A 26,149-nucleotide genomic window follows, 5' to 3' on the forward strand; every position below is an offset into this window, starting at 1 on the left:
TCCAGGGGATCTCTGCAACCCAGGGATCGAACCCATGTCTCCTGCGCTGGCAGGCTGATTCTTCATCACTTAGCCAGCAGGAAAGCCCATCCCACCATCAGTGGACCCCGAATCTTCCCTGGGTGTGAAGAGGAAATGCTACTGTTCCGCCTACAGGGGTCACTATTTCGTCTCAGCTACAAACTCAGTTTCTTATTGTGAAAGATTCCACCCATGTGATTACACACAAAAATCATACTGTTCCCAGTACCTGCTGCTGTCAAGAACTGACTTTTCCGGTGATCAGGGCTTGAAGTGTGACAGCACATGGGCTGTGGCATACCCCTGCTGTGGACACACCACAGCACCGGCTCTCCAGGTTAGTAATTAACACGTGGACTCAGGCACAGGAGGCCCCTGCAGCCCACCCCGACTGCTGACAGCTGAGAAAGCTCTCCATGAAGCTCCTGGGTTGTTACCCATTCCACTGCCTCGGGTTATCCTGTGACACCAACTTTGGAGGCTCAGTGATGATCAGGGTACAAAACCCTTCACGCAACCTCTTGTGAGTTGCTGAGCTGGAGAACACGGTCGCCACCAACTACATGAGGTTATGGAGCCCTTGAAATATGACCAGTGCAGCTCAGGAAATTAAGTTTTAATTGTATGTAATCTTAATAAGCTTCAAATTTAAGCAGCCTCATGTGGCAAAAGCAACCTACTCCAGTGTTCTTGCCTGGAAAATCCCACGGACAGAGGAGCCTGGTGGGCTACAGTCCATGGGGTTGTAAAGAGTTGGACAGAACTTAGTGACTAAACTACTACCAACACCCATGTGGCTAACAGCTACTCTACAGAACAGCTCTAGAACCTGAAAACATTTTGTGGCTAATCCACAAGCTTACTACCAACTCGAAGTCGACCACTGTCTCTCTCTCGTGGCCTGTGTGTAATTTATATGCCACTCCCAGGGGCCCCCAACATCCTTTGGATAACAAACCCTCTCGGGTCACAGTGCCCTTAGAAACCTACCTGTCCCTGCTGGTCTTCCTACTTAAAACTCCCAGAGGCAGGGATTTTTCATCTTAAAACTGCCACAATATACGGTCAGATTTCATCTCTTTCCCCCACAGGTCAATTTGACATTACTCACATGAATGGATTTTATGGCATTTTCTTTATAAAAGGATCACCTCTTTGCCCCAGAACTTCCGTGTTTAAGAGCACAAAAAAAACGTTATGCAAGGCTCAAGAGAGAGGGGATATCTGTATACTTAAAGCTGATTCACATTTTTGTACGGCAGAAATCAACACAACATTTTAAAGCAATAATCCTCCAATTAAAAAAAAAAAAAAAAAAGACAGCAGGACACGGTGCGGCAGACCTGCCCTGAGCCTGGCTCGTCACTCACCTGGTGGAATTTCTCTGACCAGCTTGGTTATTCTGCTGCCCACTGCCCTGCAGTGGGGAATCCCGGCGGGACAGGACAGGGGACCGCGACGTTGTTCTCACAGGGACCTTTGGGTACCAAATACAGCGATTAAACTACTGGAAACATGAGAAAACAAAGACTTCCTACCACCCCCTCTAAGGTCGTCCTAGCTCACCACTTCTCCATCACACTCCTACCCCCGCCCGCCGAGCCTCTCTGCCCTCCAGTGACGCGACAGAAAGAGGAACCGTGGGCAGAGGCACCAGGCCCGCCTTCCTAAGCCCCCGTCACGTCTGAATGGTGCTGGCATGAAGCATGGTGGCAGGGGACGTACAAAAGCATTTTGCTGAGATAATGTGAGTATCAGGGAAATAAGCTCAAAGAAACCAAACAATGGCTTACGAATGGATGGGCAAGAAACAAAGGATGTTGGAAGCAAGAAAATATTCAGAGGAAGCAAGTTCCAAGTGGAGGGGGAAAAAAATAAAATAAAATATGACTTTTTGTTGAATTTCAACATTAATGACCAAACCCCCAATTTCAGAAACGTGAAAACTGAAAGGAAAAAAAAAAAAAAAAAAAAAAACCAACCCAAATCCCTCAGTTAAAAAAAAAAGTCTGCTTTGGGAAACATGTTTGTTTTTTCCCTTGTGAGATCTTTTCTGAAATTTCTGATATTACTTAGCAGTGCAGAGTCATTTATAGCTTCTGTATAAACTTGACAAGACAGCTGGTAAAATATATTTTGATCCTGTCTGCTCTAGATGCATACTCTTTGTAGATGCACTCTTATTAAATTATCTTGGAAACGCACAGAGTTAGAGACACCAGCGAAGAGCTAGCTGGCTGCGGGCTGACTGTGACTGCCTCACTACGGAACTTCCCCCCCACTGCGAGAAGTTTCCCTGCCATTGCATCACCCATTAATTCTGGTGACATCACCACACCCTTCACTGAAATCAGTAATTAAAAAATAAATAAGGCAATAAGGAAAAGGAAAAAGCAGCACACGTCTGTCTTTCTGCTCCTTACCCTTGGAGGCACCTCGTCACTGTCTGATCTAGACCAAGCCTTCTGGGCTGGGTCGGGCACCTCCGCCTTAGAGTCAGAACTCTGACTGAGCACCTCACTGCGGGAAGGTGGGCAGGGGTCCTGAGAGCGAAGATGGTGGTGTGCAAATTTGGGAGGAGAAGGGTCACTGAAGGAATGGGATCTCGAGACAGGGGAAACATTGTTCTTGAGAGATGCCAGGTGGGACCACTGTACCTTCCGAGAAAACAAAACACAACACATTCAATGCGTTCTGCAGAAAACGCTTTTCTGGTAAATATCAAATCCAGAGAGAGCGCCGGGGCGGTGGGGGACCCACACAGGGCAGCTTGGGACTAGGTCAGCCAAGCAGACAGCAGCTATGCTTTGGCGGGGGCGAGGAGGGTGGGGGGCGGCAGGCGTCGCGCGCAAGGTGGTCTGGGCAACATTATATGCAGAAAAGAACAAATGTACATTTATAAGGAAAACTCTTAGTACCCAGACAAACATTACAGAGAATGGTAAATGTGAAGATAAAAAAAAAAACAAAAACAAAACAAAACAGCGTTCTTGTCTGATGGACAACGTGAGGCATGCGCTTCTGCGTCAAAGCAGCTGGACAGGCAGAGAGTGGGGGGACCACAGGAGGGACATCGCCACATGTGCACCCCGTCTGCCCACCCTCCCATGACCTGGCAGGGCAAGTAACCACACAGTCACACGTTCACTGTGCAAAGACTAACCCCGCGTGTTTTGATAGACTACGAGCTTAACTTAAAATCAGCCAGACTGTCAAATACACCAACCATTTTCCTTCTTTTTTCTCCCACAACTTAAAACACTTCAATCCCCTGAGAACTTTACATGTCTTTCTACTAGTCAGGGAAAAAAAAAAAAAAAGGGACTTCAATTTCTTTAGAAATAGTCAGCAGTGGAGTTCCCTGAATGGACTGCTGAGGGGGTATTCCGTCTACTTGACACCGGAAGAAATAAGACGGTGCCTTGGCAACTGAAACCATCTGGTCACTTTTAAACTGGAGAAGCCATCTCTGAAACAACCTGTATTTTCTTAAGACTACACTTTTTGTGTTAAAATAATGGTCCAGTATTAAAATTTGCATAATTTTAGCGATTACATCATATTTGATGAAAACTGGAAATATTCCATCAGGATTGATTCAACGTTGCCAGGTGTAAGATCCAGAAATAGTTCCCAGTTCGTGATTTCTAGGTGAGAGTCCTGCAAGTTCCGTTATTAGTATAATCCCAGACTCCCAAAATATTTAAGATTTTCAGGGGGAAAGCATGTAACTAAAAGCATCATCTGTAAGTGTAATAAAAAATAGGTTTTAAAATGAAGTCCTACTTGAAAAAAGGTTTTCCCCAAATCATGTTTTCGTAAGTGCAGGTTTTGGCTAAAAGCCACTTTAGACAGAAAAGGGAAAACAGAGCCTATTTCCAGGCACTATGTTAATTAGTCATCCGTATAAAAAGTAGTCTGCACAATGCAGGAGCTCCTTTTCTCTACACTGGATGTGGCCACATTAAAGAGTCTGCATTTGGGGGACGTTTAACCTTCAGCAAACCTGTTCTCCCCATCCTCCTTCCCCCGTCATCCGTACTGCTTTCCTCTAACACCCTCTCTGTTTCCACTCCTCACTTTCTGGAGCTGCCCGCTGGCTTCTGGGTCAGTTTTTCTGTGAATCAGGACACAGCTCGTCTCATAAACACCAGCCTCCCAACACTGACCCCACTGAGCTTTACCCCAGGTCTTCTTTTCCCTGTAAAACTGCTCCAAATCAAGGGCATTTACTGTAAAGTGCGCTCCAGTCCTCATCTGGGTTTGTCTGAACACCACTGCTACCTCCACGGTCCCCCAGCCCAGGCCAACAGCAGCTGACAGGTAAACGCAGCCTCAAGGACTCAGTGTTCAGTACCCTGGACTGCACGGCTGCAGGGAGCGAAATGCCTGAAGGCCAGCTATATTCAGCGAGAGTGGGGACCAGCGTCTTAAGGATCTCTGAGATCTCCAACCCAGGTCGTCTCTGCTGTCTGTTTTATCCTCCAGACAGCGTGGAGGTCCCCTCCGCCCAAAGCTGGGCAGGGCCGAATGCTAGGACCGACCCAGTGACCTCTACCCTGACCTATGTCAGGGAAACCCACAACCAACCCACTTGGGTTGTAAACTTTTTTGGATGTTGAACCTTTTGAGAATCTGATAAAAGTCTCCTTCCCCTTTCCCGCTCCAAAAATACGTATGTTTATACAAAAATTTAAAAAAAAAAAAAATTCAGGGCCTCCCACTCACAGAACTCCCCAGGTTGAAACAAGGTCTCCCTTCGCATACTTACAACAGTAACTTTCTATAACCTAAACAGAAAAGTCTTTGCATTCAGTAAGGAGGCACTGCTTTATGAACATCTGAGTCAGGGAAGATGAAAAGTTAGGCAGAAAGAAGAAATCACCGAATCTAGATGTTCTCAGTAAGAACAATCACCACCGTGTGAAAGAGAACCCTGGCCTTCCCTACCCGCGAGGCCAGGTTCTCTTTAGTCTTAACTCACTCTGCTAAAGTCTTCTCTTTCTAAACAAACCAAACTGAGCCGTTCGAGCAGGCTGGTGGCTCGCCGAGCCTCTGTGAGCGTCTCCTTGACCCACACAGCCCACGGGCCACTCTACCTGTGGCTCGGCGGGTCTCTGCAGGGCAGGGTGCACAGACTCGGAGTTGCCACTGGAAAAAGACTCTGATCTGGAAGGCACTGGAGGTTCCAATACTCGGCCCGTCTGCTTAGACTGGGCTTCAGGGGAGCTGTGGTTAGTTTTCCTAAATCTATCTTCCACCTGCGTCAGAGAATCAGGAGACAGAACTCAGGGTTAGTAGGAGAAAAAGAAAAAACAGTAGAGACACTGGAGACAGCTTGAAAGTGGAAGGAACCTAAGGAGAAGCCTTCTGTTTCCTTCAACCACAAGAAAAGAGACGGAGGCAGACAGCACAGGACAGCGATCTGAGGCAGACTCAAGAAATCTTCACAAAGATCAAAACTGAGAGAAGTAGCCTTTAAGACCTCCCTCCACCAGCCGGATGCTAGGAGTGCATGTGAAGACAAGTCAAGAAAGGAAATTAATCTCTTGTGACCAACTAAAATATCACCAGGAATCTAGCATGTTTCATTCCACCAAAAATCAAGGCATTGCCAAACAAGCAGGACATTTGCTTCTAGAAGGTTCCACATGAGGGCCTGGTTGGAGGATGCCCCCCACGGGCCAGCATCCATACCCTACGGCCGCCCAGTCCATCCTGCTCATATCCTAGCAACCGTCTTGCTCTGCCACATCCCTGCCAGAGGCCCTGGGAGCCCACATGCCCCAATTCAGAAAATAAACCCTTATCACCGAAAATCCGGTGAGTTGGGCCCAGGGACGCTTCATCCACTTGGCAGCTCTGGGAAAACAGCTGAGCAGGCCACCCTCCCCCCGTGTACAGGGACAGAAGGATGCTGCCACACGACCTCCTGTCTCCCGTCAAGGTCAGTGTTCAGGTGGCTGGGAACCGGCAAAGAGGCACTTGGGTCCTCTCGAGACAACACCAGGCAGAGAAGGGGCCCCTCCCGGCCCCTGACCACCCACCACCCCCTGGGGAGGGCACAGGACGAGGGGCGCCGTACCTCGCGGGCCCGGTCAGCGGGCTCATGCTGGGCCTTGGGCTCGTGCAGGCCGGCCTTGCTCCTGTCTGGTGGCGGGGGCGGCCTCCGGGGGTCGTGCTGTAGAGACAGGAGATAGGCTTGTTCTTGCTGCAGCTGCCTCTGGAGCCGCTCTGCCTGCCGGTGCTCCTCCAGCTCCCGCCAGCGGCACTCCTTAGGGGGAGAGGGGACACTCAGTCCAGGGCCCTGGGGCGGCCGCCTCGCCCCGGCTCCACTTCTCCCCAGGACAGCGAGCGCTGACGCTGGCTTCGTGACAAAGCAAAACAGCCAGGATGCAGAATGGCGGATTACCTGCGGGAAAATCTGGCCGCGTGCCACTAAGCATAAGATCACTGGACAGGTAGAGAGAAACCCCTCCCCCGGAGATGCTGGTTTCGGTGGCTTCAAAAGACACTTGCAAGAGTCTAGGTAAAAGTCCCTAAGGTGTGAGCCTTGACCCTTCCACTCTCAGCATCCTAGCTCGCTCATCAGATGCCAGGTGTGCTGTGCAAAACCTTGTCTATCTACTGAATGAGAACAGGGAACTCAGCCACGGGAAAGAGGGGACGAAAAGCCGCCTCCAGGTGCACCCAACAGCAGTGGGAGCCCAGAGGCCATGCCAGTGAGAGCTGGCCAGCCCTGCGGCACTGGCCACAGGGAACCGGGGGTCAGCAGGGCCCTGCCCAGCTCAGGGTGCCTTAGCCACGGGGCGGGGCCGCGCGGGGCGTTACCAGTAGCATGGCCTGCTCCTGGAGCAGCTGCTGCTGAAGCAGTTCCAGGTGGCGCTGCTCCTCTTCCAGCTGCCGTCGGATGTATTCCTGCCGCACAGAGAGCACCCGTAATCAGCAAACCCCGAGGGAAGTGTCAAGACTCCCTGCATGCAGGATCCACAGCCGTCCGCCCCCACCGTCTGGGGCTGACCCATTTAGTCACAGATAGCTGACCCATTTAGTCACAGATAGCTGAAAAAGCCCACTGCCAAGGCTACTCCCCCCCAGCAACTTTGAATTGGCCTCTGAGACCTAGAGAGAGTCTCATAAATAATGACATGCACGCCAATGACAACCACAAAGGCAAGGCTAAGTCTTTCTGTTCACACACGGCTGCTGAACACAAACGGAAGCTCTAAAAGGACCAGGCTGTTCCTCTTCAGAAGGTAAGCCCTGAGCAACCGAGAGTCTACTGAGGAGACCAGAGTGTTCACGTTAATATATGTCTGGTAATTAATTATTATTTATAACAAGCATGCTAATTTTTAAAATCCCAAACCAAGAACTGTTTAATACTGAACAACCATGCTTTGTTTTTTCCTCTAACACACAAAGACAACGAGTACATTCTGAAAGTCCTGGCATGGGAACACCAGACACTGGAGGCTTCTCCCAGATGAACAGTGATGGGTGTGTGTGTCTATGGGGTAAGCTGACTTGTGTGTGTATGCGTGTGTCTATGGGGTAAGCTGACGTGTGTGTGTGTGTCTATGGGGTAAGCTGACGTGTGTGTGTGTGTGTATGTCTATGGGGTAAGCTGACGTGTATGCGGTAAGCTGACGTGTATGTGTGTGTGTCTGTGTGTGTGTGGAGGGGTGACTTCTTTTAAATGAGAAGAGAATGATAAACCTCTATAACAACACATACAAAAATAACCAGGTAAACACATCCAAAACATATGATGTAAAGAGGAAAACCCCAACTGTGTAGCTGGCTGCGTACTTGATGGGATGGGAAATCAGGAGACCTTAACCTACCAACAGTCACACGAGTTTCCAACAAGGCCTCAGCCACCCACTTTCTCAGTCTTCTCTTTGGGGAAATGAGCACCAAGAATATTCTCTCCCAACTCTTAGGACTTTTTATGATGCTCATATATGAAATAGACATGAAATTACTTCAAAAAGCACTAAGATTTTACAAATAAAATACTCCCTTTCAACAAGGGAAAAGCTCACTATAATAAAGGAGTAGACTGAGGGGTCTGGGAGGAGAGATTTTATTTTGAAATTCAGATTATTCAGATTATTTCTTTACAGTGTCTACCGCTGACTATACACCTTAAAAGCAACCATAGAACTGGGCTGAACAGGTGGAAAGAACACTAGAGAGCAGAAATCATGGCATAAATTTCCTCAGAAAGTTTTTCTTTACAAAGCAAACTTAGTCCCCCAAAACTCAATCTGGGTAAAGTGTATCCACAGGCCACTGGGCAAAGGCCCCTGGATTCTAATCCAGGCTCCAGTCCTGGACACGGAAGCCCAGGATGGCCAAGACCTGTCCTGGGGCGGGTGCCCACCACTGCACCCCCCGCCCCCTAACGACTGAGAGGACCCTGACTCCCGGCTCCCCACTTCTCCAGACCAAACAGAACTGAATCACAGCTGCAAGCTCCAGTCAGGACATCGCTGGCTTTTTGCCTTCACATCACAGGGACAACTGGACAAGGACACATGTGTCCAAACACCGACGTTCACACAGAAATGACGCGTTTCCACAGCACAGCTGACACGGGGAATACTGTGGAAGAAAACTGACCTTTCATGCTGTTTTTATAAAAGAGGAGGTGATGAATACGTGCTATACATGAAAGTCAATGACTCTATTAAAACACTGAAGGTCAGTACTGGAGTCACACCTTCTCCTCCCAATCAAGTTTCCACAATTATCCCTCGGTGGCTTAATTTTTTCAAGCGTCTATTTTCTCCTCTTTGTAGTCCCCAAGTAGAAGTCAGAATAGGAAACCTAAACACACCAGTCAACTGGCCAACAAAGTCAGTAAAGAAGGAGATAGAATAACCTGAATTCCAACAACAACAACAAAATGCCACGTAGATCCAACACTAGGAAAACCCAAGACAAAAGAGAGTCTCAAGGATAGCAGCTGAATAATCAAATTTGGATGCTAATACCATTGTTTATATGCATTTTAAGCATGAATTTCAGGTATCATTTAAATTGGTCCCCATTCATATCCTTTTTCCTTTATTCAAAGCTCATAACAAAGACTGATGGACTCAATGGCATGCAAGCCAGGGAGGCAATGAAGGGATTCACCCAGACGACACAGACGACAGAACGCAGAGCTTCTGTTTGCAGAGGTGGTTCAGGAATCAGATTCCCGAAGACAACTGAATCTGATGTTAACATGCTATAAATATCACTGAAACATGATGGCATTTGTTTGGTTAATGTTCTGAAGTTATATATGTACACAATGAATTATTAATATGTGCAAATATATCTTAAAAGAATCAGTTAGTCATTGGATCCTTCAAACATTTCTCATAGGAAATGTCTCATGGTTGGTTTTAAACTTCACTTTTTATTATCCAGATACTTGAGGTTCAAAGCATTTAAGCCAAACCTGAGAGGACACATTTAGAAATCTTTCAGGCATCATACTAGTGGAGACCACCCTCAGGTTTTGAGAGATGTATCCAAGGTGTAATGATTTATGTATCTGTTGGACAAGAGATTCAATTTACTAACGTGATGGTTCCAACTGTTTCTGCATTCTCGAACCTCTAAAGTCCTAAACTTCTGCGTGTGCATTAGGCATGCTTTCTGCCCCCAAGCCCCCAACTCTGCCAAGTGACAAAGTCCCAAAGTCCTGGCCAGAACACCCCTGAGGACTGACCTGCTCCCTCTCCACTCTCCTCTTCTCCTCCTCCGCCCGCCTCCGCTCCTCTTCTTCCTTCCGTCGTCTCTCCAGCTCCTCCAGCCGCCTCTTCTCCTCCTGTTCCCGCCTCCGCTGCTCACGTTCCTGCTGCCTTCTGGCTTCCCGCTCTCTCCTCTGTTGCTGCAAAAGTCAAGATGGCGCACCGTCAGCAGACTGCCTGGCCACGGTGCCCAGGACGGCGTGCTGTCCGCTTACAGGGAGATGCGAGAGCAGGAGCTGGGGGACCCTGCCTACTATTTCCACGCCGTCCCTTGCCCACACACACCAGTATCCTCATAAGTACAGGTCAGAGCGGGGTTTCATTTTGATATCAGTTATTCCCTTGTTCTTCACTGAACCATAGCAACGCGGGAATGATGAATTGTGTACCCCTGAGCATCACTGACAGGGTTACCCAAGGCTCTTAAGTCAGAAGGAAAAGTAGAGAAATGAATACAGCAGAGCAGAAATAGGGCCAAAAAAAAAAAAAAGAGGAGAGAAATACTTGAAAGAGGGAAAAAGAAGCATACATGGGGAAAGAGGAAGTAACATCAACAAAATTAAGAGATGTCATGATGATTATCGTGAATATAAAAACCACCGTAGCTCAAGCTCACTCTGTGCTCTGCACGGCGCTGAGTATCTGACAATCTTCCTTCCATGGCCCCTTACCTACTACAATTCTCAGGACAAACCTAGGAAGCCCTTCACTCCTACTCCATAGAGGAAACGCGTTCAGAAAACATAAGTCACATGTCCAGTGCTGACAGGGTGGTAGGCTCCAGGTCGAGGACCATTCTTGACTCCCACCGTTAACCAGACACACCCTGCCTCTATTATAGGTGCTACTGAGGCAGCAGACTTGCTCTCACAGCCTCTCCTAACACATCCCATTCTGCGCTAACCTCTGAGTACCAGTGTGACCCTGGGCGCACATCTGGCCACTTCTTATCCGGCCCCAGACATGCACCTGCCACTAAAGCAGGGCCACCGCATGGAGTACAAATCTACTCCTCTAACAGACGTGCAGAACGCTGGCCTGCAGTGCCCCTGGGATGGGGAGGTACCCCGTCTCAGCACAGCGGCCACTGGCCCCAGGCTGCTACCCAGCACCTAAACTGGGAGGAACTGAGCTTTCCATTTCATTTCACGAAAGTTAATTCACATGTAATCAGTCTCCAGCACTGGCAGTGCCGCAGTCTATGGGGTCCCCAGGAGTCAGATACATCGTAGTGACTGGACAGCAACAAAGTGTCTAGCGCAGCTCAAGAACCACATCAGAGGAAGGCTTGTGGGTATGTAACAATCCCCCTCCCAGTCAGTCAGATAGGCTGCAGCAGCAGCAGGGCTGGGCGCCTGCACACCCTGCCCACCACACAGCCGCTGAGTCCAGACAAGGTCAAGGTCACCTCACACCAGCCTCAGGGTTCAGATTTCTGTCTCCAGAGAAGACAAGGAAAGCTTCAGAGAAAAAGTAACCCATCCTTTGTGGCTAAGGATGTTCTGCCAGGTCCTTTAAGGTGGCTAGAGGGCTTCCCTGGTGGCTCAACAATAAAGAACCTGCCTGCCAATGCAGGAAATGCAGGTTGGATCCCTGGGTTGGAAGATCCCCTGCAGAAGGCAATGGCAACCCGCTCTAGTCTTCTTGCCTGGAGAATTCTACCGACAGAGGAGCCTGGTGGGCTACAGTCCATGGGGTTGCAGAGGTGGACACAACGGAGCGTCTAAACAACAACGCAGGTGGCTCTGGAGCTCAGCTCAAGAGACCTCAAGCCCAGAAGTTCACTGAAGAACGGGTGCGAGCTTCCAGAACACTTACACCCAAACGACAAACGCCGATTCCTCCATCTGAGAAAGCCTCATGAAGCTTCATGGGAACACAAAATGAATCAGACACAGCCCCTCTCGTCCAAGTCTTATAGGTAAGATAAGCCACACACTTCTTAAAATCTAGAGGATAATGTGGCACGTGGTGCATTTCCCTGACTGACTCACTGAACGAGTCCTGGCTGGGAGGCTGATGGCTGAGGCAAAGAACAATGCAGTTACCAATTCCTCTTCCACATTATGTGCTAGTACCTGAAGCTGTAAACTGGATCAACAGCCAAAATTTAAACTCCAACCGTACAAACCACTACAGTCAGAACAGGCCCTTAATTGGGGTGCGTGTGTGCTGGGGGGTAATCAAAGGTTAAAGAAGGCCCTTAGTAAATAAACAGCTTAAGAGACCACTAAGGTGAAAAGCTGGCCTTTTACAATAGAACTTTAAAAGAAAATGGCCAAAATTAAACATACACACCATCAGCCACCAACTTAGCAACATCAATCCACACTGGATTAACCTTATGCCTGTGATTTCAAAACCCAAGAGAGTCTAAGAAAAATGCCTGCTCAGGTTACTCCATTAAGAATGATAAACATAATAAAAATCCTTTGAAGTATTTACAAACTGATGTCATTCTTATTTTCTTAAATCAATCTTTCTTTAAAAACAAAATCTAACAAATTGAAAACCTGCATGGTGCTGTAAAATGGTTTCCAAAGCTCTCAAATTATAAAGAGATTTCCTTCTTAAATTTTTCCAAGCATGTCTGAGTAAATATGTACTTTTCCAACTATGCTTTAATTACCTTGAAGTTCTCTTTCCAGATCGACATTTAAAAGCAGTGCTTTCATCTCAGAAGTCTAACTTTTCTAACTAGGTCAGTGCTGATAATAGTGGGGTCCATTCACAGATACCCCACTGGCTTACTGACTCTAACAGAAGCCGTGTGCATGCAGGCTCAGTCACTGAGTCACGTCCAGCTCGTTTGTGACCCCGTGGACTGTAGCCCGCCAGGCTCCTCTCTGTCCACGGGATTTTCCAGGCAAGAATACTGGAATGGATTGCCATTTCCTCCTCCAGGGGCTCTTCCCAACCCAAGGGACCAAACCCACAGCTCTTACGTCTCCTGCACTGGCAGGTGGATTCTTCATCACTGAGCTACCGCATAACACACAGTACAAAGCACAGACTTTCTCCATAAAATGTACCCTCAAGTAACCTGGGAAAAAGCATGTACGGTGGGACTTCCCTGGCAATCCAGTGGTTAAGACTTCGCCTTCCAATGTAGGGGTTTAAGTTCGATCTTTGGTCAGGGTACAAAGATCCCACCTGCTTCTTGGCCAAAAAAAAAAAAAAAGTAACAGAAGCAATACCATAACAAATTCAATAAAACATTTTTTAAAAATGATCCACACCAAAAAAAAAAAAAAACTTTAGGGGAAAAAAAACTCCACCACGTGCTGTTATTTAAGTTAAACTCCACTGTACAATATTAACAGGTTGACTGTTGTTTGGGGTATTTTTCTGGCATCAAGGATAAAAGTGAAACAATAAGATGAAGTAAACGGAAATAAACGACTCTAAGTGAGAAATCTGAAGCTGTGAAGTATACAGTAAATGGCAGTCAGGAAGAGAAAATAAAAAGTTAAAACAAATTAAAATTAGATTAAAAAAGGAAAAGGGTCTTTTGAGCCTCAAGTGAAATATAGGGAACAGTGTCTCTGAGAATTAAAAACCAAGAAGCCCTAGTAATCACATTACCAGTGTTGACAGTCTCAGTGAGTTAAAGGAACCGGTGGTACAAAAAGTGTCCCCTACAAAGAACTAACTCCACACAACCACCAGATTACAAAACAGCATTTGTGTTATGCCCAATGTAATTCTTTTCTTTATCCTTCCCTTTTAAATATACGTCAAGTGAAGGCATTTGTAGAAAACAAATGTTTTTCCTGTGGAAAGGTCTAAAAGTTCTAGGAAAATATTTATGACACACCAACTTGGACCCCGGGGCCAAGAGTGAAAGCGAAACGAGGTCAAGGCTGAGCCAGCAGCCTCAGACCGCAGCGGACATGGCCTCCGCTGACCCAGGGTGATGCCACCCATGACCTGCACAGAGAGGATGAGTAATGGGGCGGGGCAGGCCCCTAAAGATCATACAAGGGAGAAAAACATTCCCGGGGCCTCTGGGCGTGTGCGGTCCTGCTGGAGGGAACCGGCGCGCCCGGAGCGGCCAAGCCAGGGATGCCCCTGCGACTAGATGGCAGGACCCGACTCGCCCGGAGCGGCCAAGCCAGGGATGCCCCTGCGACTAGATGGCAGGACCCGACTCGCCCGGAGCGGCCAAGCCAGGGATGCCCCTGCGACTAGACGGCAGGACCCAACTCGCCCGGAGCGGCCAAGCCAGGGATGCCCCTGCGACTGGACGGCAGGCCCGACTCGCACACTGCCCTCCGCTACCTCTTCCAGCCGCCGCCGCTGCTCCTTCTGCTGCTCGATCCGCTTCTGCCTCTCCGCCAGCAGCTGCCGCTTATACTCCTCCTGCTCCCGGAGCTGCTGCTCCTGCAGGAGCTGCTGCCTCCTCAGGGCCTCGGAGCGCTCCTTGTTCTCCTGCTGCAGCCGCAGGAAGTCCCGGCGCAGTGTCGACTCCCCCGGCACGTTGACGATCGAGCTGCAGGAGGAAGCAGGTGAGGGGCTTTCAGGGGCGCAAGCCAGTCCATGTCCACGTCTCCCTCTGCTGGGCTCCTCCCGCCCCAAGGCCCGGCAGACAAACCCACGGGGATAACTAAAGCCTACAGTTAAACAGCATCACCTCTTCTTTCAGCTGCATCATCAATACCTTAAAACCCAGTCCTGAGTTTTAAGACAGATATGACATCTCTAGGTAGGCTCTGGAGAAGGGAACGGCCACCCACTCCAGCATCCTTGCCTGGAAAATCACACGGACAGAGGAGGCTGGTGGGCTACAGTCCATGAGGTCATGAAGAGTTGGACACGACTACAGCGACTTAGCACGCACAGTTCAATAGCATCACCTTTCATCTCTCTTTCATATGGTCATAAATACCATAAGACTCTGCTCTGGGTGTCTGATTTGACAGGAGGTATTTAGGTAAGATTCTCACGTCCACTCAAACTATGCAGTGGAAAGCTGAGGCCACCATCTTCCACCCGTTGTTAGACTCTCTGTGACTGCCTGACTTCCCACCAGGAACAGCATCATCACACTTCGGGCCAGACAGGTAGTCACAACAGAGTTACCATCAGCATGTACCGATCCTTGCCTTCTCATCTGGTCCCCTGTTCCCTGCCATGTAGCCCTCTCTCTCTCTCTCTACTTCCCAGCCCAAGGGGCCCCAAGGATGCACCTCTGCACAGGTAACTTGAACCACATCCCTCCCAGCTGGTCTCCCAGGGGAGAGTCACTTCTCCACTCTCAACCCCCCAGAATCACACCGCAAAGAAATCTTCCTCAATTGCCTCTTCCATTACATCATATCCCCAGCTCCAGACAATTATACTGCTCGTGCAATCAGTTCACACTGCTCTAAAACCTGGTCTCAAATGGATTAAAATCCTTCATGTAATTACAAAAAGATACGATGGAGTTTTTTCCCAATAAATTCTCTTCTGTCTTGATATGCTCTCTTCAAACGTCCATTCTCTGCACATGGGGTCTCTCAACCACACTCCTGGCCCTCCTTGTGTCCAGCTAGTCGGCTACATTGGACATCAGGCAGGCAAGACCATTATTAAAGCTTTTAAATCCTCTCTTCCTTGATTAACGAGTCACTATGGAGTACATCACCCTGCTTATTTAACTTCTATGCAGAGTACATCATGAGAAACGCTGGGCTGGACAAAGCACAAGCTGGAATCAAGATTGCTGGGAGAAATATCAATAACCTCAGATATGCAGATAACACCACCCTTATGACAGAAAGTGAAGAGGAACTAAAAAGCCTCTTGATGAAAGTCAAAGAGGAGAGTGAAAAAGTTGGCTTAAAGCTCACCATTCAGAAAACGAAGATCATGGCATCTGGTCCCATCACTTCATGGGAAATAGATGGGGAAACAGTGTCAGACTTTATTTTTGGGGGCTCCAAAAATCACTGCAGATGGTGATTGCAGCCATGAAATTAAAAGATGCTTACTCCTTGGAAGAAAACTTATGCTATCTAGTTACCAACCTAGATAGCTAGGTTATCTAGTTACATTACTTTGCCAACAAAGGTCCGTCTAGTCAAGGCTATGGTTTTTCCAGCGGTCATGTGTGGATGTGAAAGTTGGACTGTGAAGAAAGCTGGGTGCCAAAGAATTGATGCTTCTGAACTGTGGTGTTGGAGAAGACTCTTTAGAGTCCCTTGGACTGCAAGGAGATCCAACCAGTCCATTCTAAAGGAGATCACTCCTGGGTGTTCATTGGAAGGACTGATGTTAAAGCTGAAACTCCAATACTTTGGCCACCTGTGCAAAGAACTGACTCATTGGAAAAGATGCTGATGCTGGGAGGGATTGGGGACAGGAGGAGAAGGGGACGACAGAGGATGAGATGGCTGGATGCCATTACCGACTTGATGGACATGAGTTTGAGTGAACTCTGGGAGTTGGTGATGGACAGGGAGGCCTGGCGTGCTGCAATTCATGGGGTCGCAAAGAGTCGGACACGACTGAGCAACTGAACTGAACTGAACTGATGAGGTTCCTGCTACCAAATCTTCAACCTTCTGCTTCACTGTGTCTTGGGGAGCCAGAGAAGGCCAAAATAGACTACAGAATGGATCAGGCCAGAACGCATCGTCATAAAGGCAGTGAATGCTGGTGACCACATGGGTGGGAAGAGCAAAACCAACCAACCAACCAACAGACGAATTTTGGGGAAGACTGTAGCGGTTTCAGTGGCGGCCCTAAGCAGCCTATGAGCGGGACAATTCAATTTGTGCAGGACTGGGTCACACACTACAAGACGTCTTCCACCCACACCTTCTGGAGCAAGAACCACCGTGGGTAAGCTGCCCTGGCCCAGCCTACCCAAACACAGCTGCCCATTTCCAAACCGTGGGGAGAGGAGGCAACATAGTCTCAGCAAAGAATCAGCAGGGCGCTCCAGAGTGGGGAGGGTGTTTCACAACAGTCTTTGAAGGGACGGAAGGATGGAAGATATTAAGGCATTTTCAGAGTAACTGACGACTCCTTCACACGACAAGGGTGTCTCCGGCAACCCTAACCCCAGCAGGGACACGAGCGCCCTGTCCTTACCTGGGCTCCCCCTCCTGCTCAGGCGCCTCCTCCTCCTCTTCCTCACTCCCACTGTACTCATACTCGGTTTCATCTGTAAAGAAAAGGACAGGATGAGCGGGTCATTCACAAATGGCGACGGTGCATGTAAGGCCAGCTTCTCCGAAAGCATCACTCCTGAGTATAAACCGCATATTCTTGGAGAAAACAGTAACATGTGTGGGGAACTGGCGGAGAGGAGGGCCTTGACGGTGAATCCCACTGTGATGGGTGCTCAGGCCCTGGGCCAGCAGAAGAGCTGATTCCCTTATTCTCGTGACAATCCCTTGTGGGATGCTTGGCTCAGGGGGCACAGGGCTGGGAGAGGGGCTACAGAGCCCACGACTTGAAAGAAAAATAGGCCATGAGCATCAACAAATTCACAAAGTCCACTCTGATGTCAAAACAAAAAGAGAGAGAGATTTAACTGCCTAAACTAAGGCAATAAAAGAATATATTCAGTTATTTTTAGCACTTAGGGATCATCTTAGACAAAAGCAGACAAAAGTCTGCTGGATGGAGAAAAAGCAGGTACTCAGAGCAGAAAACCAAAGTCACATGCTCCCCAGAATTATAAAGGTGAAGTAAATCAGGCAGAGGAAGACAAGCACCATATGATACCACATATTTGTGAAATCCAAAAAAAAATGAGACAAATCGACTGATTTACATGCAAAGAGAAACAGAATCACACACACAGAAAACAAGCTGATGGCTACCAAGGCGGAAGGAGAGGGACAGGATAAAGGAAGAGTTTGGGGCCAGCAGATACCACAGCACACTGTATGCTAAGTCGCCTCAGTCGTGTCCAACTGTTTGCAACCGTGTGGACCGTAGCCCGCCAGCCTCCTCTGTGCACAGGCTTCTCCAGGCAAGATTACTGGAGTGGGTGGCCATGCCCTCCTCCTCCAGGGGATCTTCCCGACCCAGCGATCAAACCTGAGTCTCTCTCATGCCTACCTGCACTGGCCGGCAGGTGCTTTACCACTAGCACCACCTGGGAAGCCGCCAGATACACACTACTACATACAAAATCAACAACAAGGTCCTACCAACGGCACAGGGCCCTATATTCAACATCCTGCAGCAAACCATATGGAAAAGTATATATATATATGACTGAATCACTTTACATCAGAAATGAACGCAACATTGTAAATCAACTATGCTTCAACTAAAATAAACAAGCTAGTAAGTATAAAGGTGGAACCAGGGAAAAACCGATGAAACAGAACAGCGAAAGGAGACCAAAGCACAGACTGTCACAGCCCCCACAGCAGCATAAAGCACTGGAAACCCCTGAGCAGGAGAGAAGTGTGTAACAGACCAATGGTGACAATTGTGGCCGACATGCCGAGCTCTGCACGGCCCACCCAGAACACAAGACCCCCAGGGCAGTAAGAAGCACAGCCATCAAGATGTGCCCCGAGGCAGGGCAAGACAGCATCACGTACTGACCAGCCGCGGGGCCCCGCTACCCGGGGTCACCACTGCCGGAGCCAGGTTGGCCCCTAGACCATCCCGGTCTTGACGCTCAAGCCCCGGCCAGATGAGCCCAAACTCGAGCGGGAAAGGAATAACCTACTCTGGTTGGCAAAAAACTAAAAGAATATTTAAGATGAGAACAAAACCAGACTTCATACCTTTCTCTCCTCTCTTCTTCCTGGTCCGGTCTATATGGTCCTTAAGCTGGATTCTAACCTGCCTTTCGTTCGGCTGATCCCTAATGAAAGGATGCTTCAGAAGCTGCTCGGTGGAGGGCCGCTGCATGTAATTCTTCACCAGGCATCCTTCTATAAAACTAAAAAACTTCTTGGACCTGAAAGAGAAAGTAAAAAAAAAGATCATCAGATTTCTACTATGAAGAGCAAAGCTCCAAAATATCAGTAACTTACAAGCTGGTACATGAGGCAGGGCTTCAGGAGTCACTATGAGCAACGCTGCAAATGCACGGGGATAAACAGGAACGAAGCAGGGACCCTGGGGCCAGAGCATCGCTTAAACACAGTTTAGGAGTCACGCTGCTCAGTGGGAGCCGCAGGGGCAGTGGGAGTTAATGCTGCTTGCTCATCGTGGAATCGGGGAGGAGGGAAGCGAGTGCAGAAAGGTCTTCGCTAACGTGAAGGTGACAGATGGTGGATCCTTACAGACAAGACAGACACAGAAAGAGCGAGAGACGGACAAGACAGGGACCCAAGGAAGGGATTCAAGGCTCTGGATCTTGTTAGGGCAACATGTCCATCAGTTTTAGGCTGAGTTATGCATCAGCTCTCTACCCTTAATGTCACTGTTCAGCCATTAAGTCATGTCTGGTTCTTGCAACCCTATGGACTGTAGCCCTCCAGGCTCCTCTGGCCATGGGATTTCCCAGGCAAGAATACTGGATTGGGTTGCCATTCCCTCCTCCAGGGGATCTTCCCCACCCAGGAATCGAACCGTGACTCGTGCGTTGGCAGGCGGATTCCTTACCACTGAGCCACCAAGGAAGTCCGATACTTAACGCACAAAGGCAGAAACAACAGTGCTGAGGGGGCAGTGACCTGCTGCCAACACCTGCCCCACCAGACACCTTACTGTTGCTCATTTGTCCATTTCTGGCTTATGGTGACCCCTCCATGGCCTCAGCGGAGACACTCTCAGCCGCCCTGTTACTGGAGACGCTGCTCAGACGGCTCCTGTCCATAAATCTTTCCTGGCAACACTGCACCACACAAGCCCCAAGGCAGGAGCCCTCCATTTGGGCTCACTGCACACTTCACCTTTATGTCTCTGTCTCTCCTTCTGGTTTATAACCGAACAGGTCAGGACTGGTTCCCGCTTTCCCATTTGTCAGCAAGGCCCAGCTCTGAGCACGTCAACTACAATAGGTACGCAATAAATTTCTGTTGAATGAATGAGTTATTCAGTCTTTAAAAACGTGATTGAGAGAATGAGTTCAGTCCTTTCCAGTTACTTCATGCTTTAAGAGTTCTTTCTGTCCACCTGAAACTATCACAACATTATTAACTGGCTACACTCCAATATAAAATAAAAAGTTGAAAAAAATAAATGAATAAAACAGATAACGACAAGAACCTACTGTATAGCAGAGGGAAACTTTGTGCAATACTCTGTAATAACCTAAATGGGAAAAGAATTTGACAAGGAAGGTGTAGGTATATGAATAACTGAATCACTGTACACTTGAAACTAACCATACTCCAATATAAAATTAAGTATTAAAAAAAAACTGGAAAAGAGAGAATCAGTTCTACTGTCTTCTACTTGTACTCAGAACTTACTATTTTTGCTCAATCCAACAAATATTTATGTGTCAACAATTCACATTTGTTTATGCTGGGCTCTGTAAGACATACACATAGGAAACAGTGTATGTATATTCAATAGCAGATGTATAATCAAATTGTGAGGAAGAAAAAAGAACTGAGACAGTGCAGTGGTTCCAATATCAAGAAAAAGGAGGATATTCAACCATCCCAAGAAAAGCCACCGTTCCAGAGGGACAAGGCAGCAGAATCCAAGCAGGACAGTGAATTGCTTTCTGACGTTGCAATGAAAAATGGAAAAAGCGTTAAAGGAACCAGGTCAGGTTCAAGGCAGAGAAGGGCCCTCAGCCACTTGAAGAAGCTGTGGCCTTGTTTACGGAGGTTGAGGAGGAATGCACAGGACTCTACACAGCAGCAGAGGAACGCTACAGCACATGGACTCCCAAACCCCGGGACCCAGGAGGATCATTTGGGGAGTTTATTAAAAATACAAATGCCTGGGTCACTCCTCAGACCTTCACCCTGGAGAGCTTGAGGATGGAGCCCTAAGATAAAGAATTCCAAAGGGCTTCTCGTGGGCCATGTACAGATTAACATCAGAGAACCGATCAGCTACGATATAGTCTTTAAACACAACTGTCAGCTTCTGCTGAGAATTTGCTGATCATTTTTCAAAGGCCACTTCTGCCTAAGTGGTTGTGGAAATTCACAACCTGTGGACAGGAAGACCGCATCCGTAAAGGAAGAAAGCCTTCACATTTGTGACCCTCTAGACCCTTCGGAACACCCGGGTAAGCTGAGGCAGTGATGTGAACCACTGAGAATGCATCTGATCCAGCTTAGCTAGAGGCAGTCTGGTGAAAGAGCCCAGGGAGACTGCACTGTTACCTACACGCGTCTCTCTATTTCACCGTGCTGTACACACAGCAGTTGATCCACGCCTGCAAGTCATGGGCGGAATAACTGACTGACTTAAAACTGTGAAAATACCCTGAAGATGGCGCATAAACTCCCTTCAGTAAAATCTGAGAAAAAGCAAAGAGAAAAGGAGTGCTGTTCAGTTTAGCGTGAGCCGGATCAAGTGTCACCAGCCCCACAGCTGACTCCCTAGTGACACCTACTGTTCACACGTGGCCGCACATGGTTGTCATGTTTTAATACAGGAGACCAACTGGGGCTCGGTCGTTGCCTTAAAGAACCTCTCCAAGAACTGGTAAGTGGAACCAGACAACCTCGGTTCCCTGGAGCTGAATGTGGTGAAAGAAAGGATGAAGGGAGAAGGAAATCTCGCCAGCAGGTGAGGGGGGAAGACGGGAAGACAGAGGAGAAACAAGGGTGAGAATACATGTGCGTGTCTACACCGGTGGACCAGAGGGACTCTGGAACAGGGCACCCCGAGCCCCAGATCCGTCCCAGTCCACGGCCCGTCAGGAACCAGCCACACAGCGAGAGGTGAGCGGCGGGCAGCAGGGTGAAGCCTCCCCTGCATTTGCTGCCACTCCTCATCGCTCGCTCTATCACCCGAGCTCCGCCCCCTGGCAGCTCAGCCACAGCGTGAGATTCTCAGAGGAGCTCGCATCCTGAATGTAATGCTCTTGAATCACCCCAAAACCTTCCCCCCAACCCCAGTCAGTAGAAAAACTGTCTTCCATGAAGCCGGTCCTTGGTGCCCAACAGGTTGGGGACTGCTGCTCCAGGACATCAGAGGACGCGCCCCCAAGAAGCGCAAACCTCAGCTGCTGAAGTGCAAGTGCTGGCCACTCAGCTGTGTCCGGCTCCTTGCGACCCCAGGCACTGCAGCCCTCCAGGCTCCTCCGTCCAGGGAATTCTCCAGACGAGTGGGTTGCCATTCCCCTCTCCAGGGGATCTTCCTGACCCAGGGATGGAACCCGAGTCTCCTGCACTGCAGCAGATTCTTTACTGTCTGAGCCACCAGGGAAGCCCATTACACTGAGAGGTATATTTAAATATTAAAATAGAACCTTTTTTAAAATACTGCATTGGTGTTTCATAGAGTCACTTGGTGCTATTTTGTCGTTCAAGGACAACGGATCAAGAGGAAAAAAAACACTAAAAACTAAAGCAATACACTTTGTAACAGTGACTCTTGAGTTCTCTGGCAGTCAGAATGGCCAGGATTCTGTCCTGAGGTCAAACTAAAACGGAACACTGTTTTTTTAAAGGAACAGAATGACAACCACAAAGCACGTGTATCTTACCATTTTTTGGACTTCAGCCGGGGAGGAGGATTTCGGGGGATGAGAAACAGGGCTCTCATGGGATGCATGTCACAGAGAGCTGGGGAGAGGAGAGGGCGTGTCAGTTAGGCACTCAGCTCACTCGGTCTCCAATTCCAGGACCCATTCGTGACACCACACGCTCTGCCTGTTGTCTGCACATCTAGTTACGCAGCTGAGAACATACCCTGAACCCCCCACCAAAGCACAGCAAAACACGAGGAGGACAAGAGCAACGAGAGGAATAGACCATTTGGAACAGACACTGGAAAGCGTTCATAAATCAAAGATAAATACTGATTCAAAGTCCTAAAGGAGTTGACAGCTTAAGTCATCTATCGGATGACAACAAAAATATCTTTATTTTCATAGGACTGTCGTGAGACACAGCTGTAAAGGCCTTCTCCACACAATGCCTGAACTCAGGAGCACTAACAGGCATGTTCAATGCTTACTGTCAGTGTGAGTGTTCCTGAAATCAGGGAGTGAGTGGGACTGTTTCATTTTGTTTGATGACTGTTTACTCTCTGATCACCGGCCCAGTGAAGGCGTGAGAGGTGCACCTGGACACACGAGTATGTCACAACAGGTATTTCCATGTATTTATTTACCTTCACAAGCACCTTACAAGACAGCTGGGAGATAGGGCCAAAGAAAAGGAGGGTGCTGTTCCCACTGCGAAAGGGAACCAGACAAAGCATCTGGCAGCCCTGCCCCGTCTCAGGCCCTCAGGGAACACGATGGAGCACAGGGTGATCGGCACAGACGGCCACTTCTGCAGTGCAACCAATCCCTAGCTGGGGGCAACCTGATATCATTCATTCAACAAATATTTAGTCAGCAGCAACTATGTACCAAATGTTATATATTCAAGGGGGACCAGCAGAAAATAATGGGTTTCTTTCTTTCCCTTTGCTCTCTGCAATTCTACTCTATTCCTCATTAAAAATAAATTTTACAAAGTTGTCACTGATTTAAACCAAAGTGGAAGCAAAATTTCACAGGTAATACCAAAATATAAATAAATTCCATGGATCAAAGGTTGTGCCTCTATTTTTAAAGTTAAAACATTAAGTAAAATAGAAATTTCCTGTGTTAGGACCAGTTTCACTGAATACTAAGTTCAAACTGTAAAAAGAAAAATTATTGCCTATTATTGTGTGTGTGTGTGCACGCTTAGTCCTGTCCAACTTGTGCAAGCCCATGGACTGAGTCTACCAGGCTCCTCTGTCCATGGGATTTCTCCAGGCAAAAATACTGGAGTGGGCTATCATTATCTGATGTCAAAATAAATCCAGGTCACACATCTAATTACAACTTAACAGGTAACGCAGGCCATGAACCTCAGGGAGACCTTCAGAAGGACTGATGTGTGCCAAGAACTCCTTTCACATCTAAAACTCCACTATATTTATGATGCCTTCATCTGAACACCCCACCAGGAACAACTCCATCCATGAAGCCACGAGACCAGGTTTACGTTGCACAGAACTGGGCTAACAAGGAAGGCAGGCTACTTACGGGGAGCGCCTTCAGCCATCTCAATGGCAGTGATGCCACAGGACCAGAGGTCACTCTGCAGAACAAAGCAGACGTTAGGGCACCATCCTCACTGTGAGGCCAGGGACTCACCACCACTGGGCATTCACACAAACCACATAAATGCATTCTTTGGGGGTACAAACCAAAAGGAAGTCTGCCACGAAATTACAAGCACAAACACATCTGGAAGAACATCTTCCAAGTAAATAAATGATCAGCTCATAAAGTTCAGTCAACTCATGAAGAGGGTGATGGAAAAGCTATACAATCTGCCTTGTATTGTACAGCTTTGTAAAAAGTTATGCAATAATGATAATAATGATCATTAATTAGAACCAGTTGCCGTACCTATGATCCAACTCTCAGCCAGAGTCTGATGATCAGGATCAAGAAGTGCATTATTGATACACATCTCTAGAGGTCACTCTCAGAGCTTAAACACATTTGTGACGAAAGCAAAGGTGCACAGCTCTTTAGCAAGACTCTGAAATTTCACAAGGTGCTTGCTATGTAATCTGACAATATTTCTGAAATAATAAATACCTGATACTCTTCAAATGAAAAAGAACAGTAAACAGCAGAAGCACTGAATTGACTTGGGACAAAAAAATGTCTGAGACTGACAGTGACCCCTCCCGCCTTGAAAGCAGCACCTGACTTAGAACAGAGCTGATGCAGAAATGGACCACACACACACACAAAAAGCCTAAAAATATTGTCCCGGCAGATGTGCCCTACAGCAGGAGTCCACGCGGTGCTCGCTGGAGCAGCGACGGGGAGGACTGGCAGAGCCCACGAGGCCAGGCTGGTGGCACCTTACCCTGTAATCGTAGGTGGCATCGGGGTTCTCGTCACAGGCGATGACCTCGGGGGCCATCCAGTATGGGGTGCCTATGAACGTGTTCCTCCTCCCCACGGTCCTGTCCAGCTGGGCGCTCACTCCGAAGTCCACTGCAGTCGGAGGAAGGAAGGAAAGGGGACCACAGTGAGCAAACCAGTAAACAACAGGACGCAGACACAGAGAGGAGCAGGGTCTTCAGAGTAAACCATACACCAGCACGGCGTGGATGCGCGACCCCCCAGCAACACAGATAAGGAGCGCCCCCTCCAGAGCCAAGTCACCATAGCGCCAAGATGCTCGACCAGCCTGGGGGTTTCCCCAGGGGCCTGTACCCACCGCGTCCCTGAGTTTCCCACAGGGACCACCAGAGGGACTGCTGGGGGAGTCTGGGGCACGGATGAAGTGGGCCTGGAGCCACGCTAAGAGGTAAGCCTGGCTCCCACTTCTCCAAAAAGGACGGAAGGGGAAACAAGGGTGATGCCAACAGAGGACTGCACCCCGGCGGGCATCAGATCACACTTACCCAGCTTCACCTCTGCGTTCTCAGTCAGCAGCACATTCTGGCCCTTGATATCGCGGTGGATCACGTGATGGATGTGGAGATGGGCCAGGCCCTGCAGGCAAGACACAGAGAGATTTAGTTCTCTGATGCTGTCAGTGAACAGTCCAGAATGCATTCCTTATAATATTCCATGGTTCGAAGGTTAAGAATTCACCTTCCAATGCAGGAGACACGGAATGGATCCCTGGTCAGGGAATCAAGATCCCACATATCACTTAGTGTGGCCAAAAGATTAAAAAAAAGAAAGAAAAAAAAAAACAAAACAAAACCCATTCTCTGGTTCTTCCCTGGTGGTCCAGGGGTTAAGAATCCACCTTCCAATGCAGGGGGATGCAGATTCTATCCCTGGCTGGGGAGCTAACATCCCCATACTGTGGGGCAACCAAGTCTGCGTGCCACACCTAAGACCCGGAGCAGACAAACAAAGAAATACTGAAAAATAAAGTGTGCACAGAATTCAGCTTCAGTGCGTGTCCAGCAGGGTATCACCAGTGACACCAGAGAGACGCAGCCCCAGTCCCGAGGGGTCAGGGCCAGGCTGCGGGGTAGCACTGCCACTCTAGCTTTTCCTGAAGGCACGTGTGCAGGGGCCATCTGCAGTGTCTCTCCCGCCACGCGTGCTGTTTCTGTACAGGACGGCTCTTTTCCCACGCTGCACACCCACTGTGCAGTGGGTGAGCCTGGGGGGAGATGTGAACCGCATGCATTCCAGGGGAAAAGCAAGGGTGAGAGTGGGCTTCAAGGTCTGGCCCTTGAAACCAGCCTGGTTTTCCCACCAAAGAGCCACAAGCTGTGAACTACTGACTGACCCCACCTCTACCCCACGGGTA

General features: G+C 48.6%; 1 protein-coding gene and 1 long non-coding RNA gene across 51 annotated transcripts in view; one reads left to right on the plus strand and one right to left on the minus strand.

Moving 5' to 3' along the window:
* MAP4K4 (mitogen-activated protein kinase kinase kinase kinase 4) overlaps positions 1-26,149 on the minus strand; it is a 151,295-nt gene that overhangs the window by 25,554 nt on the left and 99,592 nt on the right. For 8 of the 50 annotated variants that reach the window (XM_060412387.1, XM_060412398.1, XM_060412395.1 and 5 more), the window contains exons 6-18: positions 25,281-25,371; positions 24,737-24,867; positions 23,896-23,950; positions 22,357-22,435; positions 18,515-18,690; positions 16,854-16,926; positions 14,055-14,265; positions 9,752-9,913; positions 6,853-6,939; positions 6,107-6,295; positions 5,121-5,282; positions 2,445-2,678; positions 1,392-1,498 (exon numbers count right to left, since the gene is read on the minus strand). In XM_060412387.1, the coding sequence (XP_060268370.1) occupies positions 1,392-1,498; positions 2,445-2,678; positions 5,121-5,282; positions 6,107-6,295; positions 6,853-6,939; positions 9,752-9,913; positions 14,055-14,265; positions 16,854-16,926; positions 18,515-18,690; positions 22,357-22,435; positions 23,896-23,950; positions 24,737-24,867; positions 25,281-25,371 (1,757 nt within the window). The remainder of the gene's footprint in view (positions 1-1,391; positions 1,499-2,444; positions 2,679-5,120; positions 5,283-6,106; positions 6,296-6,852; positions 6,940-9,751; positions 9,914-14,054; positions 14,266-16,853; positions 16,927-18,514; positions 18,691-22,356; positions 22,436-23,895; positions 23,951-24,736; positions 24,868-25,280; positions 25,372-26,149) is intronic. The other 42 variants (XM_042246398.1, XM_042246384.1, XM_060412402.1 and 39 more) reach the window with 10 other exon arrangements.
* On the plus strand, positions 7,072-9,368 carry LOC114113955 (uncharacterized). Its single transcript, XR_003588747.2, has 3 exons — positions 7,072-7,277; positions 7,447-7,538; positions 9,107-9,368. It is a non-coding gene; the product is annotated as an uncharacterized LOC114113955 (long non-coding RNA).

The sequence above is a fragment of the Ovis aries genome, chromosome 3 (assembly GCF_016772045.2).
Source record: "Ovis aries strain OAR_USU_Benz2616 breed Rambouillet chromosome 3, ARS-UI_Ramb_v3.0, whole genome shotgun sequence".
Lineage (NCBI taxonomy): Eukaryota > Metazoa > Chordata > Mammalia > Artiodactyla > Bovidae > Ovis > Ovis aries.